We start from the raw sequence: 19,284 nt of genomic DNA, 5'->3' as shown, positions 1-19,284 counted from the left end.
GGTTTGACCTGGGAACAGAGGGTTAGTGGGTTTGAACCACATTGGTGATCTTGTATTTTCAATTACTGAAGATGTTGGATTTTAAGGCAGAAAAACACAAAAATGTTACATTTTTTTTTGTTACATTTGTACCCCACGCTTTCCCACTCATGGCAGGCTCAATGCAGCTTACATGGGGCAATGGAGGGTTAAGTGACTTGCCCAGAGTCACAAGGAGCTGCCTGTGCCTGAAGTGGGAATCGAACTCAGTTCCCCAGGACCAAAGTCCACCACCCTAACCACTAGACCACTCCTCCACTCTCTTTAGCCTTCCAGGTCCAATTCTCTCTTCCCACCCCCATGCAGAATCTCTCCCTTCCTCCCCTCCACTGTCATGTCCAGCATTTCTCCCTCTCTCCCCCATGCACCATCTCTCCCGCCCCTTACATAAGTACATACGTATTGCCATACCGGGAAAGACCAAAGGTCCATGAAGCCCAGCATTCTGTTTCCTCCAACAGTGGCCAATCCAGGTTACAAATACCTGGCAAGATCCCAAAAAAGTACAAAACATTCTACATAAGTACATAAGTAATGCCACACTGGGAAAAGACCAAGGATCCATCGAGCCCAGCATGCTGTCCACGACAGTGGCCAATCCAGGCCAAGGGCACCTGGCAAGCTTCCCAAACATACTGCTTATCCCAGAAATAGTGGATTTTCCCCAAGTCCATTTAATAATGGTCTATGGACTTTTCCTTTAGGAAGCCGTCAAAACGTTTTTAAACATTCTCCTTTACCACATTCTCTGGCAACGAATTCCAGAGTTGAATTACACATTGAGTGAAGAAAGATTTTCTCCGATTCGTTTTAAATTTACTACATTGTAGCTTCATCGCATGCCCCCTAATCCTAGTATTTTTTGAAAGTGTGAACAGACGCTTCACATCTACCCGTTCAACTCCACTCATTATTTTATAGACCTCTATCATATCTCCCCTCAGCCGCCTTTTCTCCAAGCTGAAGAGCCCTAGCCGCTTTAGCCTTTCCTCATAGGGAAGTCATCCCATCCCCTTTATCATTCTCGTCGCTCTTCTCTGCACCTTTTCTAATTCCACTATATCTTTTTTGAGATGCGGCGACCAGAATTGAACACAATATTCGAGGTGCGGTCGCACCATGGAGCGATACAAAGGCATTATAACATCCTCATTTTTGTTTTCCATTCCTTTCCTAATAATAACTAACATTCTATTTGCTTTCTTAGCCGCAGCAGCACACTGAGTGGAAGGTTTCAACATATCATTTATTTATTTATTTATTGCATTTGTATCTCACATTTTCCCACCTATTTGCAGGCTCAATGTGGCTTACATAGTACCGTGATGGTGATCGCCAATTCCGGTATGAGAAATACAGAGTGGTATTGCGTTAAAGTTCATAAGTGACAGAGTAAATTAGCTGGTCAAGGAGAAAGAGATTAGGTTTTGTCCAGTTCTGGTATAAGTTTCGTTGTGTTGCAGGGTTCAGGTGTTTAGGTTGGATCGTTATGGTATGCCTTTTTGAACAAATTGGTTTTTAATGATTTCCGGAAGTTTGTTAGGTCGTGCTTTGTTTTCAAGACGTTTGGTAGTGCATTCCATAGTTGCGTGCTTATGTAGGAGAAGCTGGATGCATATGTTAATTTATATTTAAGTCCTTTGCGGCTTGGGTAGTGGAGGTTTAGGTATGTGCGTGCTGACCTTTTTGTGTTTCTGGTTGGTAAGTCTATGAGGTCTGCCATGTAGACCGGGGCCTCGCCGTGAATAATTTTATGAACCAGGGCGCAGATTTTGAACGCAATTCGTTCTTTGATTGGGAGCCAATGTAGTTTTTCTCGTAAGGATTTGGCGCTTTCGTACCTCGTTTTTCCAAATACGAGTCTGGCTGCGGTGTTTTGGGCAGTTTGGAGTTTCTTAATAATTTGTTCTTTGTGTCCGGCATAGATTGCATTGCAGTAGTCTAGGTGACTTAACACCATTGATTGTACCAGGCTGCGGAATATTTCCCTTGGGAAGAAAGGTTTTACTCGTTTGAGTTTCCACCTAGATGACGACCCCTAGATCCCTTTCTTGGTCCATGACTCCTAACGTGGAACCTTGCATGACGTAGCTATAATTCGGGTTCCCCTTTCTCACATGCATCACTTTGCACTTGTTCACATTAAACGTCATCTGCCATTTGGACGCCCAGTCTCCCTTCACCCCTATGTGCAACATTTTCCTCTCTCTCACCCCCTCTTCCCCTCCATTCAGCATCTCTCCTTCCCTTTCACCCCCAAATACAAGATTTCTTCCTATATTACCCCTCTCTACCCCTTTGCCGCATCTCACCCTTCCTCCCTTCCACCCCATGTCCAGCAATTCTCCCTCCCTCACCCCTCTCCCTCGTGCAGCATCTCTCACCTCTCTCTCCCCCTCCCTCCCATGCAGCATCTCTCGCCCCTCTCCCCCTTCCACTACCTGCAGCATCTCTCCCTCTCTTCTATGGGTCCGCGGCAGCGATTTCCACACGCTGCCTGCCATTAATCTGGAAGCTGCCCCTTTGCCACGTCCCACCCAGGCACAAACAGAAAATTGCGACGGGGGGCAGGACGTGGCAGGGAGAGGTTTCTGAGTTAGCAAGAGGCAGTATGTGGGAATCTCTGCTGCTGCCATAGAGAAGAGTTAGCATTGGAGGCTCAGTCTGCCACCCCAACCCCGGAGCTGTCAGGTCCCAGGGGTGCACTGCTGCTGGGTGGTCCCAGGCCCACCCGGGCCTACCCATGGTTACACCCCTGTTCTTGACAGATGTCTTAACCATGATACACATCTAATGAAAGGTCCACAAAGGCTGCATTGTTTCTTTGTTCTAGTCCAATGCTCACCGATCTTTCTGCAGCCACGGCAACAAAAAAACAAGTGACCCCCCAGGTGGTGCAGGACGAGTTTAGCAAAGCTCTGTTGTAATCACTCAGTCCCACATGCAAACACTATCTTATTCCATTCCTTTACCCTGTCCGTGTGAATCCCGTTGTAACAATCACCATCATCCTTGGATGGAAGAAATGAACACGGTTGCAGTCAATGACAGATTCATTTTCCAAAACAGTGTTTAGTAAGAGCAAGGTGGATTGTAAGGAGGTACCAAACTGTGACTGTGAAAAGCAGTTTCTGATTAAAATACTTTCAGCCTTCTCTAGACATTTTTGAGTTTAAAATCCATTTCCTCAGAATTTTCTCTAAAATTCACTCAACCTCTTTTGTTCCTACCCCTCCGACCTTGCTCCAGCCCCTTCCCTGTTAGGTTACTACTACTACTTATCACTTCTATAGTGCTACAAGGCATACGCAGAGCTGTACACCATACACAAAAGACAGCCCCCTGCTCAAAGAGCTCACAATCTAAGTAAGACAGGTAAACAGACAGAACAATTAAGAGGTAAGGGAACTAAAGAGGTGGGGTACAGGGCAAGTAAGTAGTGGTTAGGAGTCAAAAGCAGTGTCAAAGAGGTGGGCTTTTAGCCTGGACTTGAAAATGGCCAAAGACGGGGCTAGACGTACAGGCTCGGGAAGTCGATTCCAGGCGTGAGGTTACCACTGAGTCACAGAACTTACTTGTTATAAAAATACAAAACATTATAAGCTAAGAAACAGTCCAGTTTAAACAGAACCCTACTACATTTGCTGCTGTTTAGGCAGATTAACAGAAGTTAACGTAAGAACAACTTTACGGAAAGACAGAGGGGCCCTTTAAATAAACGGTTGGCGCATCACAATCCAGATCTACCGCAGGAGCTTGGTGCTAGTTCCCACCCCCCAGTGCGCGCCATTTCTGGCGCTACAAAAATATTTACCCGGCGGTAATCGGTTACCGCCGGGAGTCCTTACCGCCACCTCAGTGGCTTGGCGGTAACGTGCTCTCCCCCTGAAATGGCCGCGCTGCGATTGGTTCACTTACCGCACAGCCATTTCTTTTCCAGAAAAAAGGGCAGCCTTTTACTTGCTGCGGTGAAAGGGGGGGGCCTCAGGGGGGCATCAAAAACAGAGGCTGACGCCAGCGCAGGCCCCCTTTTACAGCAGCTTAGTAAAAGGACCCCAAAGTTAATGACCTGATTCTACTAAAATAACCCACGGAAGGGCTTTGCATAGAAATCAAACGAGAAGAACCGGTGAGACAGCATGGGCATAATTATATTAAGTGTTAATTCTGTTTAGGGTTTAAAAGCTTGGTGCTTGAATTCAACTTTTTCACCCTGCAAGTGAAGGAATGCCAGCTGGATTTAATTACTTAGAAAGGTCAGAGAGAGCAACTTCTTTCACCCTTTGTGAGTGATGGATTGCTAAATGCTGGCACATCTGTATACTATTATGAATGAACAAAGCATGAGCCAGACATACTGTAGTTTAAAGCTGGTTAAATAATTTTAGAAGTTCTTGATATGTAGATTTTGTTATAAGGAATACTGATTCTGTGTATTTTAGAATATGTCTTATTTTAGAATATGTTTATTCTGGGTAGTTAATATGTAGAATACCTTTTTAAATCTAATGTTTGTTCAACTCTTTGCCTTACGTTCTGAGTAGGGCTGCAGTGAAAAGGTCAGCATATGGTTTGAGTTTTCTGCAGTCCTGGCTGGTTTAATGTATGGAGCTGGTGGGTGAAAAGGGTCAAGAAAAGTCTTGATTAATTATAGGTAAATGTAGGAATGGTCCTGAAAGTAATAACAAACTATAGCTGTATGCCATTAAGTAAGACTGGCCCTTGACCCCTTAATGAATGCCAGAGTTCAGTTAGTAGTTAGTATGAAGTTGATTAGGAATATGAGAATGTCCCTTAGTCCCTAAATGAATTCAGTTTAAGCTATAGCTGAGAAATTAATCATAATAAAATGTAAGAGACTGGTGCCATATTGTCTAGCTTGAGGGGCCCCAGGTCATAGGTCAGTTTGAGAAATATCAAACCTATGTAACTGATATTTTTAAAGTAATGATTGGCTGAGGCAAGGTAACCAATCTATTCTTTACCATCTGGAAAGTAACGGGGCTAGAGAGGGGGATAGCACTGTATTTAAGTGGGAGTAGAAGCAGTTTACGTCAGAAGGAACAGACAGAAGAAGAGAAGCAGCTGAGACAGAAGCCATAACATCCAGAGAGCTGAGAGAGAGAGAAGAGAGCTAGAACTGATGTCCTACTCTGTTTGCTGGCAAATAAAGAAGATTTCTCCCTCATTCTGGTGTGTGCTGCTTGACTCCTGAAGTACCACAGATTCTGCTAACAATAGGGGTAATTCATGCATCAATTCCTGCAACACCGGGGGGAAGTCCTTAGACTAAGAATCCACAGAAGCCCCTAAATGTAGCGCTTGTCCTCCTCCTTGTAGCTGAAAGGGTCCCCAGCGAATGGCAAGGGAGGTGGGTGGTTGTAGCTGCCCTGGAGGAAGATCCACATAGTTCCCAGAACCATCACAGGGGTCACCAAAAACAAACAGAGGCGATCAACCGTTCTGGCCACTCGATTCCAGTTATCCTTCTCCTGGGAGCAAGAGAGAGAAAGAGAGAAGAGAAAACGATTAAAGAAAGGGGTGGAAATGAGACAGGAGTGAGACTATGATCTTTATACTGGTGGAAATGTAATCTACAGTGAATTGGATCCAGGGGCGTAGCCAGACGACAGATTTTGGGTGGGCCTAGGGAAGAAGTGGGTGGGCACCAGTTGTTCCCCCCCCCTCCCCCCCAACCACCACCCAAAAAATATCTCAAATGGTGGGAAAACGCTTCTTTCCACCTTGGCAGTCTGCAGCAGGCATGCGCTGAACACGGAACATTCGCAGTCTTCAGCTGGCCGAGCTTGGGATCCCACCAGCTACCGCTAAACGTGTGCTACTGTTGGGTGGGCCCCCAGCCCACCCAGGCCCACCTGTGGCTACACCACTGATTGGATCTGTTACTTTCACGAGATCATTGGGATTTCAGGGTAGCCAAACCCAACTCTTTCCATCAGAAAGCACTAGCCACAAACGTAGGGATTCTTTTATTAAGCTTAGTGCATTCCAGTGGCGTAGCTATAGGGGGCCACTGGAAAGGCTCAGGTCTGCACCATTTCTCCCTACACTTCCCAACACCTCTGGGAAGAAATTTCTAGCCCCATACCAACCTCATTGTAGTCGTTTTTGTCCCTCATGTGCTTAACGATGAAATTGGTTCCGTCTATAGCAGGCTTAATCTCATTGTACAGCTGTTCCTGGATATCATCAGCGTCCTGGGGGTTTGTTTCTGTTGAGGGAAATAAAAGGGGCATTTGGTTTTTTTTCATTGGTCGGGCAAAAGTAGGATCTTGGAGTAATTTGAACACAGTCTTCGTGTCGGAAAGTTCTCACTTCCAGGAAAAAGCTCTGGGTTCAAGAGGGAATAAATCGTATTGCCATCATATCTGTCCATCTGCTAGTCAGACAAAATTTGTGGTCCCTCCTACTTTTCTGATTTGGGAGGTAATTTCCTAATCTTTTTCCATGTGTGAAGTGGTTTTATAAAGTTACCCCATTGGGCTACATACATAAAAGAACACAATACATATACGTGCACACTTTCCCCCACCCATATCTAGGCCTGTTCTAGGGCGGCGTTTGAACAGATAAGTAGAAAACTGACCACAGCCAGCTGAAGGCCTGTCCACTTGTCCCTCTGTGGCCCCCTAAAGGCCAGAGGTCATGTCAGGACTGCCTTCCCATATTATGCTACCTCAGTGATACCTGCTAACATTTACACCTGCTCCTGAGCAGGTCTAAATACCTGTGACCTAAATCAGGTATGATTCCTGCTGCTTTGATCATATTTTATATAGACGCGTGGGTGCCCAAAAGAGGGGCCTTGGTGCCCTCTCAACCTAGGCACCCTGTTAAAAAGTAAAAAAAATACCCCCTAGATCAGTGACGTAGCTAGGACTGAATGGTCCCCAGGAAGAAAAACTGAGACGGGCCCCCCTATAACACTACCTCTGCCAAAGTGAGAGCAGGGGAGGGGGAGGGGGAGAGGGAGAAGAAGACACCCTTTAAGAGGTCTGGTAAACAAACCCTGCAAAAAGCAAACCTATCACAGTACTGGGAATTGCAATGCAATTTCCCAAAGCTGACGGGTTACAATTAATAAATTCAGAAACAGAAAAAAAATATATTTTTTCTACCTTTGTTGTCTGAGCATTGGTTTGGTCCCATTGTCTCCTGCTTTTCTCTGTTTTTTTCTCAACTCTTTCCGGGGTCTCCTGTTCTTTCTCTATGTCCATTATCCATCTTTCCTCTGCATCCCTATCCATCCTGTCCAGTGTCTTCCAACTATGTCCCTGTCCTTATCATCCCCCCATGTTTATTTTATTTTATTTTTATTTATTGCATTTGTATCCCACATTATCCCACCTTTTTGCAGGCTCAATGTGGCTTACAGAGTAAGGTTATGATAAAGTCAATACGTGATTTAAATACAGTTGATCATAAGCTGAGGTAAGAGAGGTGATAGATGGGCTGATGTTGGGTAGGTTGTGTGAGAAATGTTTTAGATGTGTTTGGGTGATTTGGGGGAAGAATTGTATCATTGAGGGTGGTTATTGTAAGCTTTGTTAAAGAGGTGTGTTTTCAGAGCTTTGCGGAAGCTGGTTAGATTGTTCATGGTTTTCAGGGTTTTGGGTAGCGCATTCCAAAACTGTGTGCTTTTGTATGCAAAGGTCGTAGCATAAGCTTGTTTGTACTTCACTCCTTTGCAGCTGGGGAAATTCAGGTTTAGGAATTTGCGAGCCGATCTTTTGGCGTTTCTGGGTGGTAGGTCCACTAGGGTTAGCATATAGAGTGGGGCATCTGCGTGAATGATTTTGTGCACGGTTGTGCAAATCTTGAATTCAATTCGTTCCTTGAGCGGAAGCCAATGCAGTTTCTCTCTTAGGGGCTTCGCGCTTTCATATTTAGGTTTTCCAAAGATGAGCCTGGCTGCCGTGTTTTGGGTTGTTTGGAGTTTTTTAATGGTCTGTTCTTTACAGCCTGCGTACAAGGTGTTGCAATAGTCCAAGTGGCTTATTACTAGTGACTGCACTAGGGTGCGAAAGATATTTCTTGGGAAATAAGGTTTAATTCTTTTGAGTTTCCACATCGATTGGAACATTTTTTCGTTGTGTTCTTCACGTGGGTATTGAGTGTGAGGTTTCGATCAATGGCGACTCCAAGAATTTTCAGGTTTTCTGATATAGGCAGTGTGCAGTAAGGTGTGGTTATAGTGGAGTAATTGTTTGCATTGTATTGGGAGGTGAGAACTAGGCATTGTGTTTTTTCAGCATTGAGCTTTAGCCGGAATGAGTCTGCCCATGAGTGCATGATCTGGAAGCTCTGGTTGATCTCGTTGGTTATTTCGTTTAAGTCCTTCTTGAACGGGATGTAGATTGTGACATCATCGGCATATATGTAAGGGTTAAAGTTTTGATTGGCCAAGAGTTTGGCTAGTGGTATCATCATTAGGTTGAAGATTGTAGGTGAAAGGGGGGATCCTTGAGGGACTCCACATTCCGGTGTCCAGGGCGGTGATCTGGCAGTATTCGTTATAACTTGGTAGGATCTAGTGGTGAGGAATCCTTTGAACCATTTGAGAACTGGGCCTCCGATTCCGAAGTATTCTAGAATGTGTAATAGTATTTCATGATCCACCATGTCGAAGGCACTGGACATGTCGAATTGTAATATGAGTATGTTCTTGCCAATTGCAATTGTTTTTTTTAAAGGAGTTCATTGCAGACACTAGTACAGTTTCGGTGCTATGATTTGATTGGAATCCTGACTGTGATTCATGTAGAATTGAGTGATTGGTCAGGTAGTCCGTGAGCTGCTTCGTCACTATGCCTTCCATCAATTTTGTAGTGAGTGGGATAGAGGCGACTGGTTGGTAGTTGGTTAAGTCCATTGTGCTTTTCTTGGCATCTTTTGGCAGCGGCGTGAGTAGTATGTTTCCATTTTCCGTGGAGAAGAGACCATGTAGGAGTCTATAGTTTACTTGGTTCGTGAGGTCTATTTTAAATTGTTTGGGTGCAGCTTTTATTAGGCTGGTGGGGCAAATGTCAAGTTTGCACTGAGATTTGGCGTATTTTTTAAGCCAGTGTGTGAGTTCATCTACTGAAATTGGGTCAAAGTTGGTCCATGATCGGTCAGCTGGGTATTCCCCGGGTATTGGGTCTAGGAATTCAAGGATACTTGAATATTCAATGGTGTTACTTGGTATCATGCGTCGGAGCTTTGTAATTTTTTCATTGAAATACTTCACTAGGTTGGCTGCCGATGGGGTGTCTGTGCTGTTCGAGGTGACTCGTGTGGTGTTTAGGAGATTGTTTACGAGTGAAAAGAGTTTGTGTGTATCCTTGTAGTCTGGTCCTATTATGGTTTTGTAGTACGTTCTTTTGGTATGTCTGATGCTGTATTTGTATTTTCTTTGTAACTGTTTCCACTCTTTAAGTGTGTGTTCATCTTTTTTTTTGCTCCATGCTCTTTCTAGTCTTCTGACCTGTGTTTTTAGTTCTTTCAGTTCTTCGTTGAACCATGGGATTGAGTTAATCCTATGCGAAGTTCTGGTTTGGAGCGGAGCTATATTGTCTAGAACTGTTCTGCATTTTTGTAAGAATTGGGGTGATTCTGTGGTTGTTGTCCATTCGGTGGTATATATTTGTTGCCAGAATGTTAAAGGGTCTATTTTGCCTCTTGTACTGTAGGTTCTTTTTTCCTGTTTTTGTTGTTTCTCTTTTGTTTTCCAGAGGAGGGAAGTGTTTGCTTTGTAATGATCTGACCATGGTGTGATTGTCCATTTTGTGTTCTTGATTGTGAGGTTCACTATCTGTGTTCCTTTCTTACTCTGTTCAGCATCACCCTTTCTGTTGTTGCCCTTCCCAATGAATCTAGCATCACCTCTTTGCATCTATGCTCTCTCCATGCCCAACATCTCTTCTTTCCTCCATATCCACTTTCTCTTCTCTCTCTTTCCTTCCTCCTGCAACCCCCAGTCTTGACTTCCCCCCTCCATGGTCCAATGCCTCTTCTTATTCTCCCTTCTTCCTTGGTCCAGAGTCCCCCCCTCTCTCTCTCCAGCCTGGTTAAACCCCAATGAGCGAGCCAGAAACCTGATCTTCAGCAGTACTTAACTGGTTAGTGCTGCTGACTATCACTGCTAACTAGTCATCCCTTAACCAGATGACTTACTGCCACGGGCTAAATTTCAATCCCATATATATATATATTTTAAGGTAAACACACTAAATAAACATTTTGTGCCAGAAGGAAATTTTCATCCAGTGAGGGAATAAATTCAATGGATTCAGACAGCATTTTAGTTTTCGGTGATTTAGACTGCGGCTCATTCCCTTACGTGCTGGTGTGACTCTGCTGGCCAGCCCATGGCGCTCCGACTGCTTTTCAAACATGAGCTCGCTGCGTGATTTCACCGAGAAATATTCCTCAGCCTTGACAATGTAACCGACGGAACTGCTACGGCGTAGTAAGAAGTTGTTCCAGGGCTCCGGCTCACTCTCCGCGGGCTGCGACATGTGTAGAATTCGAGGCAACTTGCACAAGAACAGCTGGGAACATGGGGATGAGAGAGAAAAAAAAAATTGTTTATGAGGGACACTGACCGAAATTAATAGAGTAAACAAAAAGTGATGAGAAAAGCCTTTATGGGAAACAGTGACCTGGAGGGCATAGCAAACATTTCTTTCCAACAGGAACAGATGAAAGGCCCTATGCACTTATGATTTAGACACTGAACAGCTCTCGGTTTTTGATAGACCTTTGACTGTCCAAGCAGCACGTTTGTGGAGGGATACTGCTAAGCAATTTTCATTTTCCCAATCATACCTCTCTTTTCGGAAAAATAGAAAAACTGTTCTAATCAGAAAATTTGTTTCTTAATTACGGTTTCTTTTCTGAGTTTACTTTGATATCCCAGGGAAATGCTCTGGTTCTCTTGACATATGTAACCCGCTTACAACTTGATCAGGGCCGGTCTTAGGCATGAGCGATAGGGGCGGTCGCACAGGGCCCTGCATCTCTGGCACGTCTGTCCTCCTGTCTCGGAACACCTCCCTGCTCCGTACCTTAATGTGCATCTGCATTTCAGTAGACAGCATCAGGCAGTGGCAGTGGTGTACAAAAGGGGGGGGGGAGCGGTGGGGGCGGTCCACCCCGGGTGCACGCCGCTGGGGGGGGGGGGGGGGTGCTGCAGTGCGCGCCTGCTCCTCTGAGTTTGCTAAAGTTTGTTCGTTTGCTGCAGCTCCCTCTGCCCTGGAACAGGTTACTTCCTGTTCCGGGGCACAGGGAGCTGCAGCGAACGAACGAAGTTTAGCGAACTCGGAGGAGCAGGCACACGCTGTGGCACCCCCCCCAAGCGGCGTGCACCCAGGGGGGGTGTCATTTCACTGGAGGGGGGGAGGTGTCATCTAGCGGGGGGGGGGGGCTGCCCCCGGGGGGGGGGGGGGGGGGGCGCATCGGCACTCCGCCCCGGGTGCCATCCCGGCCAGGAACGCCACTGAGCAGCGGCAACGATTTTCATATCCTGTCAGCTGCTGAGTCCAGAGCCTCCTCACTGCTGCATCCTGCCCCCTTTTGATGTCACTTCCTGCTTCTGCAAAGGTGGGATACAGCTGATGGGATATGAAAATCGCTGCCGCTGTCTGCTGTTCTCTATTGAAACGTGGTGGATGCACATCAAGGTACGGGGTGAAGTAGGGTTCCAAGAGCTCTAAACCTCCTTTTAAACTCTGATAAATTATGGCTTATGGTGGCAGGCATGGGGGGAGGGGCATGGGCATGGGTGCCGGCAGAAGGGACCCACTGAACTGGTCTGCACAGGGCCCTGCAATTGATAAGACCAGCCCTGAACTTGATGGTGTTAGCGGGATATAATACAAAGTGTAATGTAATGTATCCTTAGCTTCTATGTCCTCAAATTACTGTGTATGCGCATAAAAAAGAGGAAGCAATGGCAAAGAATGCTGGAAGTGGGTGTGTGACATTTTATTTTTATTACATTTGTACCCTGCGCTTTCCCACTCATGGCAGGCTCAATGCAGCTTACATGGGGCAATGGAGGGTTAAGTGACTTGCCCAGAGTCACAAGGAGCTGCCTGTGCCAGGAATCAAACTCGGTTCCTCAGTTCCTCAGGACCAAAGTCCACCACCCTAACCACTAGGCCACTCCTCCACTGTTGCTACTATTTCAGATTCTACATGGAATGTTGCTATTCCACTAGCAACATTCCATGTAGAAGTCGGCCCTTGCAGATCACCAATGTGGCCGCGCAGGCTTCTGCTTCTGTGAGTCTGACGTCCTGCACATACGTCACACTCACAGAAACAGAAGCCTGCGCAGCCTTCTACATGGAATGTTGCTAGTGGAATAGCAACATTCCATGTAGAATCTCCAATAGTAGCAACATTCCATGTAGAATCTCCAATAGTATCTATTTTATTTTTGTTACATTTGTACCCTGTGCTTTCCCACTCATGGCAGGCTCAATGCGGCTTACATGGGGCAATGGAGGGTTAAGTGACTTGCCCAGAGTCACAAGGAGCTGCCTGTCCCTCCCTGACGTGGGAATCGAACTCAGTTCCTCAGGACCAAAGTCCACCACCCTAACCACTAGGCCACTCCTCCACTGTTGCTACTATTTGAGATTCTACATGGAATGTCGGCCCTTGCAGATCACCAATGTGGCCGCGCAGGCTTCTGATTCTGTGAGTCTGACGTCCTGCACGTACATGCAGGATGTCAGACTCACAGAAGCAGAAGCCTGCGCAGCCTTCTACATGGAATGTTGCTAGTGGAATAGCAACATTCCATGTAGAATCTCCAGTAGTAGTAACGTTCCATGTAGAATCTCCAATAGTATCTATTTTATTTTTGTTACATTTGTACCCTGCGCTTTCCCACTCATGGCAGGCTCAATGCGGCTTACATGGGGCAATGGAGGGTTAAGTGACTTGCCCAGAGTCACAAGGAGCTGCCTGTGCCTGAAGTGGGAATCCAACTCAGTTCCTCAGGACCAAAGTCCACCACCCTAACCACTAGGCCATTCCGCCACTGTTGCTACTATTTGAGATTCTACATGGAATGTTGCTATTCCACTAGCAACATTCCATGTAGAAGTCGGCCCTTGCAGATCACCAATGTGGCCGCGCAGGCTTCCTCTTCTGTGAGTCTGACGTCCTGCACGTACGTGCAGGACGTCAGACTCACAGAAACAGAAGCCTGCGCAGCCTTCTACATGGAATGTTGCTAGTGGAATAGCAACATTCCATGTAGAATCTCCAGTAGTAGTAACGTTCCATGTAGAATCTCCAATAGTATCTATTTTATTTTTGTTACATTTGTACCCTGCGCTTTCCCACTCATGGCAGGCTCAATGCGGCTTACATGGGGCAATGGAGGGTTAAGTGACTTGCCCAGAGTCACAAGGAGCTGCCTGTGCCTGAAGTGGGAATCCAACTCAGTTCCTCAGGACCAAAGTCCACCACCCTAACCACTAGGCCATTCCGCCACTGTTGCTACTATTTGAGATTCTACATGGAATGTTGCTATTCCACTAGCAACATTCCATGTAGAAGTCGGCCCTTGCAGATCACCAATGTGGCCGCGCAGGCTTCCTCTTCTGTGAGTCTGACGTCCTGCACGTACGTGCAGGACGTCAGACTCACAGAAACAGAAGCCTGCGCAGCCTTCTACATGGAATGTTGCTAGTGGAATAGCAACATTCCATGTAGAATCTCCAGTAGTAGTAACGTTCCATGTAGAATCTCCAATAGTATCTATTTTATTTTTGTTACATTTGTACCCTGCGCTTTCCCACTCATGGCAGGCTCAATGCGGCTTACATGGGGCAATGGAGGGTTAAGTGACAGAGTCACAAGGAGCTGCCTGTGCCTGAAGTGGGAATCCAACTCAGTTCCTCAGGACCAAAGTCCACCACCCTAACCACTAGGCCACTCCTCCACTCCACCCATATGTTTAACACCAAGGGGTCAATGTTCAGCGATACTTATTTAACTGATAACATCCAGTTCCACATTCTATTGTGACCCTCATATCACAACAATTTTTGGTGGAAACTTTTGGGAAGAGGGAATACTGTTTTGGAAACCAGCAAAGCGTCTCACATCATGCACACAGTATCGGGGAGGAATGCCCACTACTTTCAAAGAGTCTGCCTCCTTTGCAAAGAGTGCCCACTCTCAACAATACTGCTCCCATGATGACACAAAAAATGAAGAAAATGAACACTCCCAGAAATGACAAGGGAAACAACAGAAAACAACCATTTTCTGCCAGGACACAGTTACACTGCTCACTACTAAGCCAGACGTTTGTGATCCTTCAGTGCATCCGAGCTACAGAAGTCCCAGCTTGAGGCTGGGGTCAGGAGTCCATACGGAGTACAGTAGTGGCCAGTTAGAAGCAGTTCTAGCATACTAAGGGCAGGGTGGTGGTGGTGGGGGGGATCGCATGGCTGTCGGCTCTGCCAGTCCACTGCCCCCTCTGACATCAACTTCCTGTTCTAGGAACGGGGACCGGCAGAGCCGACAGCCATGAGACTGCTGAGTGCACCCCCTTGCTTGGAGGAAGGGGGCGCTCCGCCCCGGGTCCAGGGGCGTAGCCAGACTTCGGCGGGAGGGGGGTCCAGAGTCCGAGGTGAGGGGGCACATTTTAGCCCCCCCACCCCCCAGTGCCACTGACCTCCCTCACCATTTTTTTACCTCCCCGCAGCCGCCACCACCTTTGACCCACCCCCCCAGCGCCAACCCTTTCGACCCCCTCTTCCCGCCGCCACCACCAACGTGCAGGACGTCAAACTCACAGAAACAGAAGCCTGCCCTTGCAGATCACGCGGCCGTGCCGGAGAAGAGGATTTTGGCAGGGAGTGGGGTCGAAGGGGTTGGCGGCAGGGAGGGGCCAGGGCCAAATCTAAGGGGGTCCATGCCCATGTGGCCCCACGTAGCTACGCCCCTGCCCAGGTCGCAGTTACGGTAGGTATGCCACAGAGAAGCAATGCTTGCACCCCCCCCCCAGCCAGAGATGCAGAACGAAGTCTTCTGTTACAGAGGCATCAGCAGTATTTCTCCAGCATGTCTACTTGAACCTACCTCTTTGAGCCACCTTGGCATCCTGTGAGTGCTGGGGGTCCGGAAGTGAATGTTCAACACGATGACACAGCTCACAACCACCACGGTCACCAGCACCATGATAAACATTAAGTACCTGCAAAGGGAAGAGAACAGTGCGTAGCCGTGAGGCTCTCTACACATCCTTAACTGGTGTCTGGGCTACAAAGCTCTTTCCAATCTGTGCATTTTGCACATTTACAAACCCTGCTAAGTCTCCCACTCCAGCAGGTCATTTCCTGCCAAGAAATCAGGATTTCTCCTTCTCTGCTCATATCCAGCAGATTGCCAAGACCTGTCGTTTCTTCCTTTACAACATCCGTAAAATCCACCCCTTTCTTTCCGAGCACTCTACCAAAACCCTCATCCACACCCTTGTCACCTCTCGTTTAGACTACTGCAATCTGCTTCTTGCTGGCCTCCCACTTAGTCACCTCTCCCCTCTCCAATCGGTTCAAAACTCTGCTGCCCGTCTCGTCTTCCGCCAGGGTCGCTTTACTCATACTACCCCTCTCCTCAAGACCCTTCACTGGCTCCCTATCCGTTTTCGCATCCTGTTCAAACTTCTTCTACTAAGCTATAAATGTACTCACTCTGCTGCTCCCCAGTATCTCTCCACACTCGTCCTTCCCTACACCCCTTCCCGTGCACTCCGCTCCATGGATAAATCCTTCTTATCTGTTTCCTTCTCCACTACTGCCAACTCCAGACTTCGCGCCTTCTGTCTCGCTGCACCCTACGCCTGGAATAAACTTCCTGAGCCCCTACGTCTTGCCCCATCCTTGGCCACCTATAAATCTAGACTGAAAGCCCACCTCTTTAACATTGCTTTTGACTCGTAACCACTCGTCTCCACCTACCCTCCTCTCTTCCTTCCCATTCACATTAATTGATTTGATTTGCTTACTTTATTTATTTTTTGTCTATTAGATTGTAAGCTCTTTGAGCAGGGACTGTCTTTCTTCTATGTTTGTGCAGCGCTGCGTACGCCTTGTAGCGCTATAGAAATGCTAAATAGTAGTAGTAGTCTCCTGCTACCGCTGATCCCACGCCTCATGGAGGCGATGATGTTTTATGAAGGCATTTCCTGCTGCTGTCCTCGAATCAGCTGTGCTGGGGCAGAGAAATGGGCGGAGCTGTGGGTGGATTTGGGTGGAGCAATGGTGGGGAGGGGCGGAGCTGGGGTGGTCTGAGTGCGGACCCCAAAGCTCCCGCTGAGTGGATCGGCCCCTCTTGGCAGCTCTGCTTTTAAATTGTGAATAATTCATGGTATGGTTCTATGGGATAGGAGGAAAAGTCCTATTGTGGATTAAAAACTGGTTGAAGGATAGGAAACAGAGAGTGGGGTTAAATGGGCAGTATTCACAATGGAGAAGGGTAGTTAGTGTGGTTCCTCAGGGGTCTGTGCTAGGACCGCTGCTTTTTAATATATTTATAAATGATTTAGAGATGGGAGTAACTAGCGAGGTAATTAAATTTGCTGATGACACAAAGTTATTCAAAGTCGTTAAATCGCGACAGGGTTGTGAAAAATTACAAGAGGACCTTACGAGACTGGGAGACTGGGCGGCTAAATGGCAGATGATGTTTAATGTGAGCAAGTGCAAGGTGATGCATGTGGGAAAAAAGAACCCGAATTATAGCTACGTCATGCAAGGTTCCACGTTAGGAGTTACGGACCTAGAAAGGGATCTGGGTGTCGTCGTCGATAACACACTGAAACCTTCTGCTCAGTGTGCTGCTGCGGCTAAGAAAGCGAATAGAATGCTGGGTATTATTAGGAAAGGTATGGAAAACAGGTGTGAGGATGTTATAATGCCGTTGTATCGCTCCATGGTGCGACCGCACCTTGAGTATTGTGTTCAATTCTGGTCGCCGCATCTCAAGAAAGATATAGTAGAATTGGAAAAGGTGCAGCGAAGGGCGACTAAAATGATAGCGGGGATGGGACGACTTCCCTATGAAGAAAGACTAAGGAGGCTAGGGCTATACAGCTTGGAGAAGAGATGGCTGAGGGGAGACATGATAGAGGTATATAAAATAATGAGTGGAGTGGAACAGGTGGATGTGAAGCGTCTGTTCACGCTTTCCAAAAATACTAGGACTAGGGGGAATGCAATGAAACTACAGTGTAGTAAATTTAAAACAAATCGGAGAAAATTTTTCTTCACCCAACGTGTAATTAAACTCTGGAATTCGTTGCCGGAGAAAGTGGTGAAGGCGGTTAGCTTAGCAGAGTTTAAAAAGGGGTTGGATGGTTTCCTAAAGGACAAGTCCATAAACCGCTACTAAACAGACTTGGAAAAATCCAAAATTCCAGGAATAACATGTATAGAATGTTTGTACGTTTGGGAAGCTCGCCAGGTGCCCTTGGCCTGGATTGGCCGCTGTCGTGGACAGGATGCTGGGCTCGATGGACCCTTGGTCTTTTCCCAGTGTGGCATTACTTATGTACTTATGTACTTATGTTATCTTCCTAAAATATGAATACCTAACAGCGGTCCCAGAATCATTTCTTACTTCTTTTTCCATCTGTATATATTTTTTTGCTGCTTCTTTTTCCTATCAAGCTGTTAAATGTTGGAATTATCTACTTTTTGTACCGAGAACGGAACCTTCTTATCTTAGGAAACTTTTGAAATCTTTTCTTTTTAGAAAATACATTGAGTTTGGCTTAAGTGGGTAATTGTGATTTTATTAATCTCTGTAATTGGGGGATGGCTTTTTCTCTTTTAAAAATCTTTTGTAATCTGCAATAAACCCAAAGGCAAGTAAGGGAATAGAAGTTCTCTTATTGCACTGATGCTCTGTTTTCCAGCCATGGCAGCCTTGGGTTAGCTGCTGCTCTTTTGAAAATAACCCTAACAGAGCAGGATGACCCAGAACTGACAGTTCCTGCCTATCACTGCAAAAGATTAAGATAGAGGGGTGGGGGAGGCCCAGGGGCTGGGCTGGAATGCACAGAGCCCAGAAGTAACATAGTAACATAGTAAATGACGGCAGAAAAAGACCTGCATGGTCCATCCAGTCTGCCCAACAAGATAAACTCATATGTGCTACTTTTTGTGTATACCTTACCTTGATTTGTACCTGTCCTTTTCAGGGCACAGACCATGTAAGTCTGCCCAGCACTATCCCCGCCTCCCAACCACGATTCCCCCCTCCCACCACCGGCTCTGGCACAGACCTTATAAGTCTGCCCAGCTCTATCCTCGCCTCCCAACCACCAGCCCCGCCTCCAACCACTGGCTCTGGCACAGATCGTATAAGTCTGCCCAGCACTATCCTCGCCTCCCGCCACCGGCTCTGCCACCCAATCTCGGCAGGGGCTGGTAGAGGAGGACAAGATAGATGCCCTCTGCTACTGGTGGTGATTATTTTCTGTAAATAATGAAAGAGGAACGAAATTGTATTTGCTTTGCGGAAGTGTGGGCGCGTGTTTTTGGCGCATACTGGGCCAGTTTTTACTACGTCTGAGAAAGAGGGCTTTTTTGTCAATGGGCCGGGAAAAGGGCCTGCGGTAAAACTGAAACCAGTACTTGCCTATTTACGGACCGAGCTGAAAATGTGCTTTGGCGGAAGTGTGCTCTCGCTCCCCCCGCGCTGTCAACCTGGTTCCGCTTCTGGGACTGAGCCCTTAATGCCACCCACTGATTTAGCGGTAAGGCTCATGCTCTGCACACGTGGTGGCTGGTCGGCACGCACCAACTGCTGATTAACGCCGTAAATGCTGCGCACAGTAAGGAAATAAAATAATTTGTCATGATGGTATGGGCACACGCCAAATCCAAAATTATTGCCAGGGAGCGTGCTAGCCTGGTGGTAGTCTCGTTATGGCGTGTGCTGCACGTGCATAGATCCTACCGCGTCTTTGAAAAAGGGTCCCTAAAACATTTTGTGGAGATTTGCTTCTTCACTTTAAATGAAAACACATTTCTGCACTGCAGGCCATTGCTATCTGTACTTCAGGAAGCAGGTGAGACTAAGGAGTTAGTTACTTCTTCTGTTAAAGGCTTGGTTGAAGAGCCAAGCTTTCACCTGCTTCCTGAAGTAGAGATAGTCTTGTGTTAAGCGGAGCCTTTCAGGCAATGCTTTCCAGAGTGTGGGGGCTACTCC

General features: G+C 46.8%; 1 protein-coding gene across 1 annotated transcript in view; it reads right to left on the bottom strand.

The window, feature by feature from the left end:
* Positions 1–3,912: 3,912 nt before the first annotated feature.
* The window catches only part of LOC115459049 (acetylcholine receptor subunit delta-like), a 42,091-nt gene continuing 26,719 nt past the window's right edge, over positions 3,913–19,284 (bottom strand). The window contains exons 9-13 of the mRNA XM_030188914.1: positions 15,151–15,265; positions 10,382–10,592; positions 6,153–6,271; positions 5,309–5,531; positions 3,913–4,164 (exon numbers count right to left, since the gene is read on the bottom strand). Coding sequence (XP_030044774.1) covers positions 5,349–5,531; positions 6,153–6,271; positions 10,382–10,592; positions 15,151–15,265 — 628 coding nt within the window. The 3' untranslated portion in view covers positions 3,913–4,164; positions 5,309–5,348. The remainder of the gene's footprint in view (positions 4,165–5,308; positions 5,532–6,152; positions 6,272–10,381; positions 10,593–15,150; positions 15,266–19,284) is intronic.

This window comes from Microcaecilia unicolor, unplaced genomic scaffold (assembly GCF_901765095.1).
Source record: "Microcaecilia unicolor unplaced genomic scaffold, aMicUni1.1, whole genome shotgun sequence".
NCBI classification, from domain to species: Eukaryota; Metazoa; Chordata; class Amphibia; order Gymnophiona; family Siphonopidae; genus Microcaecilia; species Microcaecilia unicolor.
The sequence above is the reverse complement of the archived record's forward strand: the minus strand, read 5'-3'. Positions and strand labels throughout refer to the sequence as shown.